Source organism: Notothenia rossii (genome assembly GCF_949606895.1).
Source record: "Notothenia rossii genome assembly, chromosome: 9".
Classification (NCBI taxonomy): domain Eukaryota; kingdom Metazoa; phylum Chordata; class Actinopteri; order Perciformes; family Nototheniidae; genus Notothenia; species Notothenia rossii.
The window spans coordinates 74727649-74744246 of NC_136907.1; the positions used below are offsets into that span (position 1 = coordinate 74727649).

Here is a 16598-nt window from a genome sequence, read left to right on the forward strand (position 1 = left end):
ACGTGATGTATGACTCTTTAAGCAGTATTGCATAATGTGTCCAACAAGTCCTGCTGTCACATTCGCTTTTTGTTACTAAACTCAAACTTTTTTATTTCTTTGACCCTTTTATATACTTTTTAATGTATTTTTCTTTAACAATCGAGTAAACATGGTATGTGTTTGTACTTGTGTTGACACCATTAAACAGAAGACAGACCTCGGCCTTTCTTTGAGTCTCTCTGTTCTTTCTCCTTGTCGTGTTTCTCTGCACCGGGCGACTCCGGCATGTCCTCTTCAATGGCCTCATCAGACTCCTCCCAAGCCTAACACACACACACAGGCAAACACACACACACACACACACACAGGCAAACACACACACACACACACACAGGCACACACACACACACACACACACACACACACACACACACACACACACACACACACACACACACACACACACACACACACACACACACACACACACACACACACACACACACACACACACACACACACACACACACACACACACACACACACACACACACACACACACACACACACACACACACACACACACAGTAAAAACCTTTGGACTCTCAAGGCAGGACAACAATAAACTTGATATGTTAGTCTAATGGGTTTGCTATTTTTTTAAATATTATTTCTATTCCAATTCAGTTTTACATTATTATAATTAGTTAAGTTGCTTTCTATAAATTAGCTTGAGTGTTTTAGAAGAGTGTTTTCTTACTTAAATAGTAGTGGAGAAAGTCTTTCTGGGTGGGTTGTGATAATACGTGTTGTAACATGAAGTTGGTCATTCAGGCCATATTTAAATAAACGTCACCCTGCTCTCACCTCAGTCATTTGATTGACACGCATTGACCGATGATGGTCATCAAAATCAATTGCAATTTCAGTTAATTACAACTAAATTGAAACTACATATTATAATTATGATTTTTTAAATTGTTATATGATAGATAATAAAAGTATATGAGGCGTTTTAGGACAGGTTGGAGATGCTCACATGGGTGCTGATGGTGTCCAGCAGCGCTCGGAACCAGTCGGTCATGAGCCCGTCGTTATCCGACTGCATCAGGAGCTCGGTGGCCCGCCGAGTCTTCACCTGCAACACGCAGAGAAATAAAGATTACTAACTGGCTTCGCTTATATGTTTTCAAACAGTCTTTATTGATGTTGTTTTCTCTTGTTCTTTCTGTGGGATCATCTAGCCCAGTGTTTCTCAAACTTTTTCATACCAAGGACCACTTAACCAATAAAAAAACACTCGCGGACCACCTAACTCCACAAATATCAAAAAATACATCGTTTCTCTAGAACAGATTACAAATCGCCTGAAAATGGTACAAACAAGTGGCAACATGTGTGATGAAGGTGTTGCGCTGGGCTGTATCATGGAATCAAAAGTGAAACTTAACCTCGCTCCATTGAGGAGATATTCCCACGAGAGTGCGGAAAACTTAAATGTATTTATTTATTTCAAATAAGAAATGTTACCAATATACTCACGGACCACCAGTGGTCCGCGGACCAGACTTTGAGAAGCACTGATCTAGCCCAAATACATTTAGCTTGTAAACAGTTGTAACAAAAGGTGAGAGTCAGTTTGAAAACAGAAACATTAGAAGCACCTTCAATATATGCTTCTAAATTAAACTTAAAGGGATGCTAAAGTTGTAACAATGTTGTTTTATTAACTTCACCTTGAGGTTTTTGTCGTATCTATTTTCAGATCAATTCATCATCATAACACTGCATGAAGTCTAGAATGAATATTAGATGGCGAAGTGTCTTAAAAGCGGCCTTGGTGCTTGGGAAGAGGCCTAGGGGAAACTACTTTTCTGAGGCCTTTCAGTGCATTCTTTAAATTATACATAACAACAACAACAACAATAACAACAAAGCGAGTGAAATTCCCCCACCTCTATAACGTGCTTCTTGCTGGATTTGTCCTTGGAGGCCCACTCCACCGAGCCCCCCCTCAGGTCCACAGTGAACTCTGGCGTAGACTGACCGCCTCCGAACTGAACAGCGAGGACACAAAGGAAGGAGATTCAAACACAACACAGTTAATATAAACATGAGTGATGTGACGTTCGCGAGGGATCCGATTCTTTTGAACGGCTCTTTGGTACCAACGAAGGGAACCGAGTCGTACTTGGTGGGAGCCGTTCTTTTTATCGTTGGTTCACGGCCTGCCATAAATCCACTCGCCTTTAAAGCAACTTGCTTTCCTGAATGCACATTAGCCGTAGATGATGGCATAACGCTGCTTGAGTAGTACTTTGGCTGAGAGATGTAGCAAGTTACACATTTTTTCTGTGAGTAAAAGTAATTTCTGGCAGTCATCATATCCTGGTGATTATTTCGTAGATAAACCTATTAGCCACGCCCCCTTAAAAAAACCGGCACTGGAAAGGAACGGAGCCATAAGATCCGGCTCCCTTCAAAGAGCCCTAATTCCCATCACTAATAAACATCTTCAGAGAGGAGAGAACAATATCCTGCTTTGATAGTGAAGAACACACAATTAGATTTAAAGGTTGATTCCTAACTGATCAACTTTTAGGTCAAAACAAGATAGGTTCCTTGCAGTAACTCTGTTGAGCAGTCATGGTGATATGATAGTGATATAATACTACAGTAACAAATATGTATTGTGTATCGTAATGTTATTGTTTTGGTATTTGTCCTTGTTGATGTTGCTGCGATACAAAAAACCTTTCTGACTTGATCTGACAAATCGTATCCTTGCATGTCGTCCTTTCATAAGCCTCAGTTTTGTTGGTCGCCGTGTGCCTATTTCTCTAGAAAGGATCCGTGTTGTAGATGTAAGAGCTTGCTGTCACTCACCCAGCTGGTCCCGCCTCCTTGGTTTTTGGTGAACAGCAGCGAGGATCCTTGCAGCACCGTCCAGGAGGAAGTCCAGTTCTTCCTGCAACACAGAGTTCAGAAACACTTAAAAACTAATACTATAAAGCATATGAAATCTGCAGAGAGCTTCTCTCTATTCAGCAGAGTGCAGTATCAAGCCTAAGTAATGATGATGTCATGGGTCCGGGTGTTTATGATGTCGAGGACCAAAGTATTGGTCAGCTTGTTTCTCTTATTTTGAACTATTAAACTTAATAATAAAACAAGACATTTTAGCCTAAAGAGTTGTTTTTGAATATAAACAAAAGTTATGTTTGTATTCATGCTTTCACACTTCACTGTGCTCAAACTAATCATGGATTACATCTTTGACTGCAATTGTAATTCTTCTTCCTTGCATTGGTTTCTCATTTGTTTCCATACTAACTCACCATCAGGAGGACAGCATTAAAAGCGAGCTGCAGTATTGAGTTATGCGCTTGTGTGCAGGGATACACTTACAAATACTCCATAGGACTCGAGTATAAGTTCATATCCTCACAGGCTTCCTTTAAAACTCTTCGTTATGCAGCATTGAGTCCAAACTGGTGAAGTTTCAGTCCGGGAGACTCACCGTACTTTCTTGCCGTGCTCGGTGATCTTTGTCACATTCAGAACGCCGCACTTTTCAGAGGGCTGCAGAGAAGACAAAACATGAAGACACACATACACATCAGAGAAGCTGGTGCCAAAAACAAATGTTGGGAGACAATGAGAGGGTCATTGTAAAACACCATCAGCACCACACAAAAGACCCGCCACCGCTTTCAGCCTGAAGGAAAAACATGATTCCACCTCCAAAGAAACCCGTGATTCAACACTGAGAAGTGCACAGAGAAATCAGATTAAAGGATTATTCGCTGAACAGCATATCTTTTAGTTCCAGATGTCACCAAAGAGGGCGAGTATTGGCGAAACACAAGCGATCACACACCCAGAAACCAACCAAGCAATTCCTCCATGTTACCCATCAGCACCACAACCAAGGAATATTTTCATGATCTCCAGATTACTTTCTAGATGAGGTGATTAATCAATTGGTTTATAAAATGCCCGAACTAGAGATGTCCCGATCCGATCACGTGATCGGGGATCGGAGCCGATCACGTGATTTTCAAAAGATCGGAATCGGGAGAAAAAAATTGGGGATCGGGATTTTTTTTTTTTTTTTTTAAATACTTTTTTTTAGATTTTGTATTCAATGTTACAAAACAAAAATGACCATGTTCAAGTCTTAAAGTCATCCTGAGGCCTTAGTTTTGGTTTCATATTACACAACATCATGTATGTGTTGCTTCTTTGGGGCTTGTTTTCATAGACCTGGTTGCTTATTTCTCTCAAATCTGGCCACAGAGTGGGCGCAGTGTCTAATTGTAGCAGTAAGCTAACGAGTACTGATAAGCTTTATTTAGTTTTGATCCAATGATGCACAACTGAACTGATCCAATGCTGCTGTGAAAGAAAGAAGCTATATCCATGTTGGATAGAATATCCAATCTAAATAAAAAAATAACCTTAAGGGACAACTTGAATGCTTTTTTTCTTTTTTCTCTCTTAATGCATTGCATAAAGATCGGATCGGGAAAAATCGGTATCGGCAAATTGTCAAAATCAAATGATCGGAATCGGATCGGGAGCAAAAAAAGGTGATCGGGACATCCCTAGCCAGAACATTTAAGAATTGTATTTTCTGCAGTTTAAAACCACAAAATGTTCACTTTACACTTTATAACATGAGGAACATTTCCATATTTGAGGCTCTGAAAACGGCATTTGCTCCCGTTTCGCATGAAAGTGAACATTTGTAGGTTCAGGTAAGTGTTGGCGATTGTCTTCCTGGTGATTGACTAATCCATTAGTTTAGTAATGCCGGCAGCCTTCTTGCTTATTAACAGGGAATCTACACGGGCTCAAATTCAAACTGACTTGCTTAGTGTCATTTAGTTGTTGCTGTACATCTTCCCTGCAACACATATCACAATGCATGGATCCTGGGACACAAGCCTTTTCTCTATTGAGTTCCAGGTTTTCAATACCTGTGCAGAAACCCTGCAATAAGCTGCAACATGTGATACCAGCAGGGTCAAGAGAGGAGGTGAGGGGTGAGTACTAACAGAGGAGGGGGGCTTGGGAGACGAAGGGCAGGAGTCAGAGTCTGGAGTGGAGGGCTTTGGGCTCAGAGGAGCGTCCTGGTGAAGAGAAAGGGATACAAAATAAAACACACTGTCACATGGGCGAACAACAGAAGGTTAATGAGAAGACGATGAGAGGTTAGGAAGACACAAACAGCTGAACGAGTGTGATGGCAATTAGAGGGAGATTATGATTCTGCCTGAGAGATGTCCAGGAGACACGGGTGGATTATTAATTAGACGTGGAGGCAGGGATTTATCACAACGCTGCTAGACTTCATCTTCAGCATTTTCTATTTGGAAGACAAATCATTTGAGGGCGATGATTGAATATTCAGTTTCTTGGTGAAATTATTCAAATCAGTGAATCAGGCCAAAAACAATTTGACGTAAAGATGGAGATAATTACTCCTGCTGTGTGATTATTATCATGCACGCTGATTGTCTGCTTGGATTAGAGCACACTGATTGGTCGGTTGGCAGGCTACTGACTTGGTGTTTGTACGGGTGCTGGCGGGCAGTGCCTGAGCGGAAACGCCGGGTTTTTATCAGCCGCTGCAAAGCAACCAGTCTACAACTGAGACTCTGGGGTGACGTAATAATACATCTCACCAGTACACACATCAAATACAAACTCTACATCTGCACAGTCCAGGAAGGAGTTATCAACCTAGAACCGTAGAGGACATTTTGCCTGGAGATATATATTTTTAGCTAGCGGGTTAAATTGAATATGAATCCCTTTTGGGGTCAGACCTTGTCGTTGGGGTCTTGGACGTAGGCGCTGTGTCTCCACTTGGTGAGGACGATGGGCTCGACGCTTCTCCGGTCCAGACTCCGACTCTTGGGAGCGTCTCCAGGCAGGGGGAGGGAGTGGTTCAACTGCAGGGGGGAAACAGGCCATCATACTGTATTATTATATCACTAACCTTTAATTAATGCATACCAGGACTTTTTAAAAGGTCCCCTATTATACTGTTTTCCATCAATATATTACAGGTCTCAGATATATACACAACATGTCTCTGAAGTGTTTGGCTGAAACACCAAACAGATCACTGCAGCATTACCCATAATCCCTTCTGTTTCAGCCCTGTTTCCAAAGTGCTGATTCTCTGTCTGTTACTTTAGATGAAAATAAGGAGCCCCTCCCCACGCCCCTCTGAGAGAGATTTGGTTACGAAGAACTCAATGGTGCTCTAGGAGGAGATTCAGGTGATAAGGGGGGGGGGTACCTTGGTTGGTGATTGGCTAATGGTTACACAAGCCAAAACATCGTTATGACATCATAAAGTGGCCAAAATCTGATCAGCTCATTTTCAGACAGGTTTTTATAAAAAAAAAAGAGAGAGAATCTTTTTTCCTGAAACTTTCAGAGTCTCTTTCCACAGAGGGGACACATGTTGATGTAGAAGAGACATGAAGAAGAGGATTTTGCATAGTAGGTGACCTTTAAGAGGGTCTGTATAAAACAAATACATTTTGTATAGTCTGTAGAAAACTATTTATAGGCCGGGACTAACATGTAATAATTTGTAATGATTGTGACAGAGTCTTACCTTGGGCAGCTCCCATTCTGACCGTGACCCGTCGGCACTGTAGTAATACGGTCGGCCCTGCTCATCCACGTGTTTTAACCACTGAGGTGAACACAGACGGAGGAAACACAAAACATTCGGGTAAGTTCTGAACTGCTCACGCAGAATTATCTGACCTACAGACAAAATGCTTTCATAATTTCAAATACTGCAAATAGATCGTTATGCTTTCATTCTCCACTTTTTGGATCTGCAGGTGTGATTTTAAGTGTTTCTGGATAATGAAAAAAATGGCTATGATTGTAGAACTCAGATCGTTTACTTGAGTAAAAAGAGCAATACAACATTTTGAAATACAGGTACAAGTCCTGCAATTACCATGTTACTTTAATAACAGTACAAAACTATTAAGAGAAAAATAAACTTAAAGGACCAAAAGTACTCATTTTGCGTTTTTTTTTTAACCTATAGTAATATGTCCATGTTTAGTTATTAGTTGTTTTGTATTAGCTAATAATCTTAATCTGCTAAATCATAAAAACTATCAGATCAAAGTAGAGGATTATAAAATGCAATATTGGCTTTTGAGTGGAAGTGAAAATACTCAGGTGAAGTACAAGTACCTCCAAATTGTACGTATGTATGTGCAGTACTTTCCACCACTGATTAGGGAACATAGCAGAAAGCACTTTGTTGTATTAACCCTTTCTCTTGTAGTTGTATTCATTCTCGTTATAAAATATGAGGACATGTGAGTGTTAATGAACCAGAGCCCGCCTCCACATGCACTCCCAGAGAGATATCACCACATGAAGAGACAGCAGAGAGACGACGGTACCTTCTCGTTGGTATGGTCGCTGACATACAGCGTGTGGCCGTGCTCGTCCATCTCCTCCGACCAACCACGCGGCGGCGAGCCATACTGACTGTCTGATTGGCTAGAGTAGGTACTGAAGTCCTCCGATGACAGAGGCTGCAGCCGACCGATGGAGAGCGACAGGAAGGGAAGGAAAGACGGCGAGAGCGAGAGGGGAGTGGTCTATCGTCAGTGCAGAGAGAGGAGAGAAGTCTTTCACCAGGGAGGAACAGAGGACAGAGGACAGCCATGCACCCACAAATCATCAGAAACCCCCCACACCACTTCATTAGAGCACAGAGAATCACAAAAACAAGTGCACATCTGATGCTGTTTGTATGACACAGAGTATTAAAGGAACAGAGGCGGCTTTCTGCCTGTAGGGGGCAGTGTGCTTCATCTAATTAACTCTAAATCAGAGGTGACTCCCAGGTGATTCAGACTAATCTGTCAGGACAAGGTGTGTGTTTGTGTGGGAGTTCATCAAAGGAAACCATTCACCTGGTCATCAAATCAATCTAAAATGTGATTATCTCCACTCTGCACTGTTTGCATTATTCTGGTGTGTAATCAAGCTTTTGGTCAAACAGACCAAAACACCTTTAATTTCCTTTTTAGTATTTTTTCACCTCTAACAACCTGTCAGCGCAGAGCAGTTTGCAAACGCTTCATTGCCTACACACTGCCAACTGTGTTGTTCATCACAAGGCAAGTCAGACGTTACCATGGAGAGCACTTTTTGGGGAAGTACAAAGAATCCTAGAACCAGAAGTGTTGGCACATTACTCTTTGACTCAGGCTGCTTCCACTAAGTCAATATAAGCAAGTGTGTGTGTGTGTGTGTGTGTGTGTTCTTGTAATTCTATACTTGTGAGAACCTGTTTGAGTTTAGAGTGACAACATCTTTGGTCATGTAATTAAGGGGTTGGAAAATGAATGGATTCAATCTAACAATTAAGTTTGACTTTATAATAAAGATTAAGAGCCAAACTTTTAGTCAAACACCTTTGTTATGAAGCTTCAGTCGGACAGGAGGGATCTGAGTCACACAGGTGAGTCCCAGCTGCTTTCTGCAGGGACTCACCAGGTGTGAGATGACAAGGTTACAAGAGCTTTGCTTTGCACACGTGTTATCTCCACATTTCTGACATTCCTTCATCCTCTACTGTTGCTGTTTGCACACAAGAAATGAGGGTACCTGTGTGTTATCTGTTAAAACAACATTTTCATCTCTTAAGCTTTTTTTTAAAACTCTTGTTATCTTTATCGTTTGAATACCAGCATCATTGTAAGCCCGCACTAGGGCTGATATGGAGGATCAAATCAGTATGTCTGAATAACTTTGACAATAAACCTTAATATTGATATTGTGACGATATTCATGATTGTTTCTTTCACAAATATTCACACCATGAGAGTTTTGATAAATGATCTTTGGTCATGAATGTAATGATTAAAGGAGTAAATGCAAATATTAGAACAGCTTCAAAGGTCTGTTGGTTTTCTACTTATCGCAGCCTTTGAAATGCGGAAATGATGACAACTCACCTGACCTCAGATATGAGTTATTTCAACTTGTATTCTCCAATTCGTTAATGGAAACACTCTTTATGTGAACTGTTTATTAAAGAATAATTGATTTGCTGCGATTGTAATGAAACTTACCAGCAGTAGTGACCTTTTGATGTATCTGACCGCTTTTGCAACTACCACTTGATAACTTAGGATAATGAGTGTACTTCAGACAGTTGTAAGTAATGTCTTTGTGTGTGTGTGTGTGTGTGTGTGTGTATGTGTATGTGTATGTGTATGTGTGTGTGTGTGTGTGTGTGTGTGTGTGTGTGTGTGTGTGTGTGTGTGTGTGTGTGTGTGTGTGTGTACGCCATATACAGTATGTTTAGTGTGATGCTGTTGTTCCACATGTATTGTTGACATGTATGTTAAGTGTTGATTTTAGTTTGGTTCGGCAACACTATGTTTAAAATGTGGTCATGCCATTAAAGCCCCTTTGTATTGTGTGTGTGTTTTGTGTACCTCGGAGCTCTCTCCGGCGCTCAGGCTCTCTCCTCTGGAGCTCCCGGTGCTCGGCTCTCTGGCTCGGGGGGGCTTCCAGGTCCTCTCCTGGGTGGAGCGGTTGTAATAGAAGTGGCGGCCGTTCTGGTCCTTGTAGGTCTCCCAGTCTCCCAGCACGTGGAGGGGGGAGCTGGAGGGGGCGGGGGGGAGGCTGCTCTGGCTGATCTTCAGCTCCTGCAGGTTGGTGTAGACCGGAGACTCGGAGCGGCCGTGGCCTGACGAGGAAACCGTCTGAAGAGAGACAAGGAAGTGGAGCTGTGAGTGGATTTCAGTCTGTTATATCATCAGGGGAAAGTTCCTCGACAGAGAGTGAAATGCACAGCGTTCAGAGTGTGGTTCGACAGCTGCACTCAGAGAGAGAAAGGCTTTTTCCAACCACAGCGGGGACGTTTACATTGATACAGCACAACGGCAGTGCAGATAGAAAGCAAACGTAAGTGAGTAGAATAACATATTAAATAAAGAGGCAAGCACACATGTATACAATATGCATCGAAAGTAACAGCAGTAAAAAAGCAAGTGATCATAAATGTAATGGAGTAGCAGCCAGTATTAACATTACCAAAGTGTACAAAGTCTTCCAAACAGTGAACAGTCTTAGGTAGTGGAGTATCAGAAGTTAATTGCAAAACAAAAAGTATTCATTGCACATTGGTAGTGACACCTTAAAAACCAGGCATCACACACTTCAATAAATCTCCTATTATTTGCAGTATTGAGTGGCGTTGAGTCCTAAAAGGAGATGGGTTGAATGCCAGAAAACAATATGTATTTAAAGCTGGCATAAGCACTGTCGACCACCGACGAGCAGAGCCTTGAATGAAGGGGATGCGGCCGAGGAGAGGGAAGGAAGTGTTTTTGTATAACTGAGAGTGAGGTAGAACAAAGGAAGTGAAACTGAATATCAAGAGGATTTAGTAGGACTGTGGACATACTTTGCAAACCTACAATTATGAACATAAACTGTGAAAAGAATGTGTTTAACCCAAAAGAGAATTCATACATGAAGACCCAGAGTTCATGTCCACTGCAAGAAAACAATCCCTACAGTTTTCTTGATACCGAAGAAAGGTAAATCTGCAGGTGATGATTATGTTCACTGATTATTAATCTGCCGAATACTTCTTTGATAAAATGACTGAAGGGTTTGGCCAATACAGAGTCACCATTGTCTAAAGCCTATAAATACATCTTCACACTTTATTGGTCAATGGTAAAAAAACACAATAGATTCTGTTAATTATGATAAGACTAGAAAAAAAAAAAGTTATATCCCATTTGAAAAGCCAGTAGCGTGAAATGGTTTGGCTTTTTTGCTTGAAAACGAATCAATTTTCGAAATAGTTGCCAATCAAACCAACTTTCTGTCAATTGATTGAAGACACTAATATCATCTCTAATGAACGGCGTTAACTATTTTAATAAAAGTGAAAGGCTTCAATATAAATTGACAGCAAACAATAACTCCTTGTCCATCATTACCTTTTAGAAAAAATGAATTATATGTCAAATTTAGAAGAAAAATCTTCCCATTGCTCTTTGAATCCTGGTGTTTTCACATGTTCATTCAAAACAGGATCTGAAATATGTCGAACCACAAACCCAATGTTCGTATAGAATAGAATTGGGGAAGGATGAAACCCTCTGTAATGGTCACACATGCAGAGCACACAGCGAAATGTGTTCTCTGCTTTTAACCCTTCCTAGTACCAGGAGTCTAGTACTAGGAGCAGTGGGCAGCTATTGTACAGTGCCCGGGGAGCAATGGGAGTGAGGGGGGGAAGGGGGGTGTCCGGTGCCTTGCTCAAGGGCATCACGGCAGGGCAGGAGGTGAACTGGGACCTCTCCAAGTAGAAGTCCACACTCCATATTTTAGGTCTGGTCTGGGACTTGAACCGGCGACCCTACGGCTCCCAGTCCAAGCCCCTACTGACTGAGCCACTGCCGTAAAAATAGGAGAAAACGCTGTAGCGTTGGCAGCTGACAGATGGTGCATTGTGGGTATGAATTGAAATACTATTGATTTAAAGGTTCCTGCATCCAGTGGAGCAGCAGCCGTAGTAAATCCAGCCGCCTGTAATGACGGAGCATCCTTCTTCAGAAACCCTGACGCGGCGAGACGGATGCAGTCGACGGGCCGCTACTCGTCATGATTATTTCATGCTGCCTCTCTGCGCAGCGGCAGGGCCCAGAGCCATAAATAATGCCAGCGCCCCGAGGCTCCTAACACCGGCTCTGTGATGTTTTTATTACCCGGGGATCAATAGGGATGAAATATGCAGGAGGCGAGCAAACAGCTGGAGGTGCACCGGAGAATCCTATATTCAGCGCACTCCATGAAGACGTTTGCTGCTAGAAACAGCATCACAACAACCGCTGAATAAAGGTGGAACGTGTGGAAATAAGGGGCTGCATTATTCGGCAAGAATTGCAATTATTATGACATAATTCCAATATAAGAGGGATGGTCATTTTATCATATAATTGATTAACATATTAGAATGATCATGACGTGATATGTTGTACTAGAGGGAGGGGAAATAGGGAATGAACTGATATACCAGTATTTTAAATGTGTCTTTATGCAAAATAAGCACATTTTCAGATTATTCCCATCAAATCTACAGCTGCACGATTTGAACAAAACAAAACACGATCGTTTTGACCGGTGTTGCAATTAGGATATGATCATTATTACGTTTTTTCATCATCTTTAGAAATATATAAAATGATATTCGTGTCGTTTTTTGAAGGACAAGGAGCTTTAATTAAGAAAACCCAGTTTCTCTGCAGCTCCGCAATTTAATTCAGAGTCCTTATTTGCAGTTTGATAACATTTAAAAAAAATTGTGCAGCCCAGCGAATATGCAAAGAAGGAATATACGACATACTTCACCAGTGTCTTAATTAAACTTGAAAAGACACAAGACGACGACATTTGAAAGAAAGTCAGCGACAAAACCGGGAAACTTTCTTTGCAAGTTTAACCGTCAAGCCATTTAGCAAACGGACTGCTTTTACCAGAAACACTCTGCAACACTATTGTGCAAATCTGTACACTGTGAAGCAAGCCGCAGCTTTAAAGATAATCTCAATGATTAAACAAGTAGAGATATTACCTCTGGTGGTGAGCAACTAGTAAACACATCATCTTCTTCATGAAGTAAGATGGCCCGTAGAAAGCTTCTCCTCAACCGGATTATTGCCATCGTCCCTGCTCAATACTTCTCCTGCATGCCGCGCTCAGTGTTGTCTTCCTGCCTAATGCTGAGTGAACATGTGATTTAGTGTCTATGGTTTGACAAAGGGGAAGTCCTGGTAGTCAATCGGCCGTTGGAAAGCCAGTTGGTAGTATCGCACTTCAGCGGTGGCCACAAAACCACACTTTCCTCCTATCTGAAATGAAACTTCACTCATGTGGTAGAAAGCTGCCATTAACACTTTCCTATTGGTGTACTGTAAAGAAAACACATATTTTACCTAGATACTTTTATACTACCTAATATATTTTAAGCAACCGATGGCTAGTTTATTTAATAACAAAGCTCTTAGGATATACAAATTTGAAAATGTACCTTAGAGTTGTATTGGAAGTGTCAGAAAGGAAATTACTTAGTTAAAAGCACATTACTTCACATACTTAGTTACATCGCTGGGTTAGGAATTACATGAAGTACAGACACAGCTAGATATAAATAAGAAAACTGTATTTGTGGCGATTAAATAAAGAACTTTTTATTCGGTTGTTTTGATTTCTTGGTGATGGATCACTGTATAGATAGCACTGATGGTAATTGTGTTTACTGGAATGTGAATAATATGTGACTCCAAATAAAGAATAAAAAAAAAGAAATATATATAAAATTATTACATACATCCTCAAATTGCAACTCAAGAGCAATTTCCAGAAGAAGACATATTGGCAGATATTGGAAGTGTTTAAATATATTTCACTTACCCTTATGTATAGGCCACACGTTTGTATTATGAGCTTCACGCACAGCCTTGGCATAAGTACCACTAAAAGGTCTTCCAGTGACGGCAGCACTGCTATGCTATCTCACTAAAGTCCCTCATTATGTAACTAAAGACTGTACGGTCCAGCGAGGCTCATTACAAATGCACAGGGTGTCTTCTGGACTCCATTACAGCGGCAGAGTGTTTGTGAGCAGCTGCTGGACATCTGCTGAGAGCACACTGACCACATAATCAATACGCAGCTCTCATAGCTCCGTTCCACGGTACTTGGATGACCTCTAACATCACAGGAGCGGCTATCTTTAGAAGTACCCTGTGCTTTAGTCCAGGTGAACAAGTGTTATCATGTTCTTAGAGCTGGGACGTGGAGGGAGTTACTTCATGGTTTGGAAAATGAAGATGTTTTTTCTGTGTAAGTAATGTTAGGTTGTTATATAGCAGCGGTTCCCAACCGTTTTCAACTCAGGGCCCACTTAAGAATCAAAAACTATTTTGCGGCCCACATTCAACCATAAACAATACGGAGGCTAAATAAAGGTCTGATTGGTCAATTCAGAACATGTGACACATTGTAAATCCAGTAGAACAGACCGTTGCTAAGGACTGTAATGACCGTTGCTAAGGACTGTAATGACCGTTGCTAAGGAGGATCGAGAAAGAGAAAGGAAAAGAGGTTAAAATAAAAATAAATCTTAATAATGAGAATGTTTCCACACAAATCATAATGTTTTGCAAATTATTTGGCAAATATTGAATTTACATTTACACCCTTTGATATTTTATTTGGGCTTTTAGATGAAGACCGCACAAAGTTCATAAATACAACTATTCTTATGGCTAAAATACATATTTTTAAAAGTCAATCAAGGAGTAATCCTAATTTAAGGTGTTTGAAGAGTAGAATTTCTTTTGGAAAAAATGATTGGCTCAACACGCCATGAAATGGGAAATAATGAGCTCTAACGAAGAGTGGGATTAAAGGAACAATATGCTTGCCATGTTGTGTTTTTGGTGGTATTTGGTAGTCAAACTATTTTTGTTTGTGAAATGTTGAAGTGATCCTATCTTTATTTCTTCCGCATTTGTTTTGTTTTTGCCTGAGATGGGAATGTAATCTCCTATATGTTATTGTTATGAAAAAAAAATTGTTGTTATGTTATTTGGCGGTCCACTTACAATGCCTTCGCGGACCACTAGGGGGCCGCGGACCACATGTTGGGAACCGCTGTTATATAGAAATTAAACCATCTTAATTTCCAGAGCAACTGAATAAGAAAGTAAATACCACTTTCAAGCAGCATTTTGTTAAAAAAATAAACATCCAAGCTTGATAGAATGTTTTGTTGGCTGGTTACGTTAAGTGTTATCTGAAATGTGAGGAACGTCTCTTATTTACCATTACTAATTATTAAGTGTTGGGTTTTAGACAGTCATTTAAACAACTTAGCTAATTTAAATAAATATCTTTGGCCTCTTTGTCGTTATTTTGGCAAGTAGTCGATTCATTAAAGCAACAAAGACCTCCAATTAAATGTATCCGAGCCGTTAAAATAGCGACCAGCAAGCTTTGATCAGAGCAGAAGTAAACTGCATCCAGAACAGCTGCTGTCCAGTCTGCAGTGAGAAGAGTGTGAGGGTGCACTGCAGCAGATATAAGCTGCTCTGATGGCAGCTCCGCTCACTCCTAATTCCCCATTTCAGGCCGGAGCAGGAGTTAATGAGCAGAGAATAAGGAGGAAGGCAGAGCGTCGCTGCCAGCCGCAGATAGGAGACCTGCAGAGTTTATCTGAGCCGCCTGAAGCTCTGCGGAGGAATAATAATCAACTGTTCTTCAGATAAACCCCATCCAGCCACAGAGGCTTCAGGCAGTGAACGCATCACGGCTAATATTAGACGGGAACGGCTGCAGATGCTCTCATAGTTTATATTTAGACTAGTCTGGTGTGAGATTCAGAACACTGTGTTCATGTTATTATGCACAGCTGCTCCTGATTCACAGAAAGTTGGAGGAAACTGCAGAGTCCCTCTCACTGTTTGGTTTCAGATGTGGTTTCAGTGGAACTTGGTCTTAAAGTAATAGTATAAACAAAGTATACACTCAAATTACAATGATTTAGGATGGAAAAAATAATCAAATCTCTAAAGTGTGTAGGTCTAGTAGTTGCGCTACAAAAAATGACTTAAATGGGTCACTGGATAAACTCACTGATAGGTAAAAGCACTTAAGAAGAAACGTGAATGCATTTTTACTAAAAGACTTTGAAACTGTGACAAAAAGTTCATTTTCTGAGAAATTTGAAAAATGTTTTCAACACATTTTTGATATTTTTAGTGTTGATGTTTCAGCCCCTGCAGGTGACTTTGTTGGAATCCTACCGTGTGACTTTTTGTACGTGTTGTTTATCGTGAAGTTTGTAGCTAATTGGTTTTGATACTTGAGGCCTTGTGATGTGACCTGTCATCTTCAGCTAAAAACCTATAGTAAAACTATCTAAAAACCAAAAAGACTGTAAGATTAAGAACAATGTAGTTGTTCTAAAGACACTATAAATAATAACTAATGTGAGAGTTTATCCAGAGGAGCGGGCACCACCATCCTTTAGGTGGAGGACTGACAAAGTGTTTCGTTCACCTGCTCTCTCCTCCCCTTCTCTGACACAGTCGAACCTGCTCTGCTGCATACCTGTGTGTGTGCACTGCAACACACACACACACACACACACACACACACACACACACACACACACACACACACACACACACACACACACACACACACACACACACACACACACACACACACACACACACACACACACACACACACACACACACACACACACACACACACACACACACACACACACACACACACACACACACACACACACACACACACACACACACACACACGATTGCTTAACAGAAGAAGGAAATGTTTCTTAATATCTCCCTCTTTGGCAACACCACCAATATAGCTTACTTATTTCCTCACATCTGGGACGTACAGTATGTTTCATATTCAGTCACGTTTTGATTGACCAAGACAACATTCCCATAGCGTGATCTTTAAACTTTTATCTCACAATTTGT

The 16598-nt window shown here is 41.0% G+C and overlaps 1 protein-coding gene across 4 annotated transcripts in view; it reads right to left on the minus strand.

The window, feature by feature from the left end:
- The window catches only part of LOC307019776 (rho GTPase-activating protein 12-like), a 71513-nt gene that overhangs the window by 10747 nt on the left and 44168 nt on the right, over window positions 1-16598 (minus strand). The window contains exons 3-13 of one of the 4 annotated variants that reach the window (XM_079650878.1): window positions 9489-9758; window positions 7437-7637; window positions 6620-6700; window positions 5817-5942; window positions 5553-5615; window positions 5043-5117; window positions 3503-3564; window positions 2869-2950; window positions 1938-2039; window positions 1022-1120; window positions 200-305 (exon numbers count right to left, since the gene is read on the minus strand). In XM_079650878.1, coding sequence (XP_079507004.1) covers window positions 200-305; window positions 1022-1120; window positions 1938-2039; window positions 2869-2950; window positions 3503-3564; window positions 5043-5117; window positions 5553-5615; window positions 5817-5942; window positions 6620-6700; window positions 7437-7637; window positions 9489-9758 — 1267 coding nt within the window. The remainder of the gene's footprint in view (window positions 1-199; window positions 306-1021; window positions 1121-1937; window positions 2040-2868; window positions 2951-3502; window positions 3565-5042; window positions 5118-5552; window positions 5616-5816; window positions 5943-6619; window positions 6701-7436; window positions 7638-9488; window positions 9759-16598) is intronic. The other 3 variants (XM_079650881.1, XM_079650879.1, XM_079650880.1) reach the window with 3 other exon arrangements.